The sequence below is a fragment of the Seriola lalandi genome, unplaced genomic scaffold (genome assembly GCF_002814215.2).
Source record: "Seriola lalandi dorsalis isolate HSWRI2012SDOR001 ecotype SW California unplaced genomic scaffold, Sedor1 jcf7180002046470, whole genome shotgun sequence".
NCBI lineage: Eukaryota > Metazoa > Chordata > Actinopteri > Carangiformes > Carangidae > Seriola > Seriola lalandi.
This window is the reverse complement of record NW_019517037.1, coordinates 1-1,872: the sequence shown is the minus strand read 5'-3', so window position 1 is coordinate 1,872 and position 1,872 is coordinate 1. Positions and strand designations below refer to the sequence as shown.

The following is a 1,872-nucleotide window of genomic DNA, read 5'->3' as shown; positions in this document are numbered from 1 at the left end:
TTGCAATCATTTACCATGGAAAAATATTTTGTAGGATGCATCTGCTCAATTTGTTTAAATATTTAATTACCGTAGTCATACAGTTGGGAGCACTCTTCTCCTGCAGCATTCGTGGCACAGCATATCACTCCTTTATCAACATATTGGGTACTTGATACTGTGCTCCCTGTCTCTCCTCTTTTCAAAAGGAGGAGAAGTATTATTATTCAGAAAATTGTGCTACAATGAGAAGGATTTTTTGTAAAGTTAATGTCAGTACTGTTATCAGTTAAAACACGCTCTGAATTATTCATGTAATGGATATCATCTTACCCAGACCATTTAATTGTAGACTTTGGGCAGCTCTCTGAGATGCATGTGAAATCGGGGGAATACATGGTCTTATCTACACCCTCCAGTGTCAGCTGTGGTTTTGTGGGATGTTCTAGAAAAAAGTATTAATTAAATTGTTAACATTGTTTTACTACCACTAATTTATCAGCATCAAACCGTCTAGTGTGTGTTTGCTGCATGTTAAGTGTTGGACTGAGAATTGTAGAGAGGTGATTAGATACAGAAGTGCTTTTACTCACTCATTACCACATGTAAAGACACAGTCATTGAGGACTTGGTCCCATTGCTGGTTTCACAGCTCAGCGTGTACTCCCCAGAATCTGTCTCAGAGAGCGGTGGCAGGACTATCGAGAGATTCCTCTTACTGATAAAGTGTATGAAAAGGCATCTGATTAATCATAATTACACAGAAAGGGGAAACACACATTAGTACACACAACAATGTTCACATACAGTATCATTACTGGGTCTTTTCCTCTGATCCAGTGACAGACAGGGTATCCATCGAAGCCGTCTGGGGAGATGATGAGTTTCTTACCAACACACACTTCTAGGTTGACAGGACCACTTGCATTCAGATAATCAGCTGGCGCAAAACATGCCACCTGGAAGACAAAACGCACCATTTAATCACTTACTTTAAGTAGAGCTCAGTGCAGCAGCATGAAACCATCCAGTATTCATTTCTGTTCTGATGAACAGAAATGAAACAACACTAGTCTTAGTGACATTTCTCTTGCTGAGGGTTTTACAACCTCTTGCTGCTCTGCACTTGTTGCAAAGATTTTCCAAAGTCTGTTTCTTTATTGCAAAGTGAATTATTGACTCTTAAAGATATTTCACGTAACTTTGTTTCATGAGAAAACAGTAGCAACTGGTGACACTTGAGCCAACAATAGGCCAATGTGTTAGCTGTAAAAACCTACATTAAAGTATCACATTTAGTAAAATCACTCCAAATGTACTATATGCCCAATGTCTCCTCTGGACTATAGACCAGTGTTTTAAGCATATCATTGCATGCACATTTTAGTTCTCATTTCATGTGCATCTACTGGAGCTTTCCAAAAAAAAAAAAGAAAAAAAAAATTATAATGATGTTTCAGAAACATACAGTAACTCAGACAGATTTACATACATGAATTCATTTGAGCTGTTGAGTTAAAACATATAAACGATCGTGGACTTTACCTCATCATTGGGTTCACACCGCTGACTGTGTGCTGACATGACTTCAAGGGAGAGGACCCCGACAGCACACAGCAGGAGAAAGGCTGAAAGACAGAAAATGTTCTTCATTTCAAATGTTTGTATGTGCTCTCTTAGTAATTTAAAAATAAAAACAATTCAAAGAAATAGAGCCTTCATGAAAACGCAAATAAGAAAATAAGTGTAATGGAAAAAAACGTTTTAGGAATATGAACAACACCGTTATGATGATAAAGTAAGTGCTTAATTAATGCCTTTCCACCAAAGACATAGTGCTATATTTTTAGAAGCCTACTGAACATTAAGCTATATTTTATATATACAATATAT

At 37.1% G+C, this 1,872-nt stretch overlaps 1 protein-coding gene across 1 annotated transcript; it reads right to left on the bottom strand.

Annotated features, from left to right (window-relative positions):
• Positions 1-49: 49 nt before the first annotated feature.
• On the bottom strand, positions 50-1,630 carry LOC147819805 (uncharacterized). Its single transcript, XM_087170850.1, has 5 exons — positions 1,525-1,630; positions 787-938; positions 573-697; positions 313-424; positions 50-177 (listed from the first exon to the last, which is right to left on the bottom strand). The coding sequence occupies exons 1-5, from the start codon at positions 1,561-1,563 to the stop codon at positions 63-65; spliced, it is 543 nt and encodes a 180-aa protein (XP_087026976.1). The 5' UTR covers positions 1,564-1,630; the 3' UTR covers positions 50-62.
• Between the last annotated feature and the right edge of the window lie 242 nt (positions 1,631-1,872).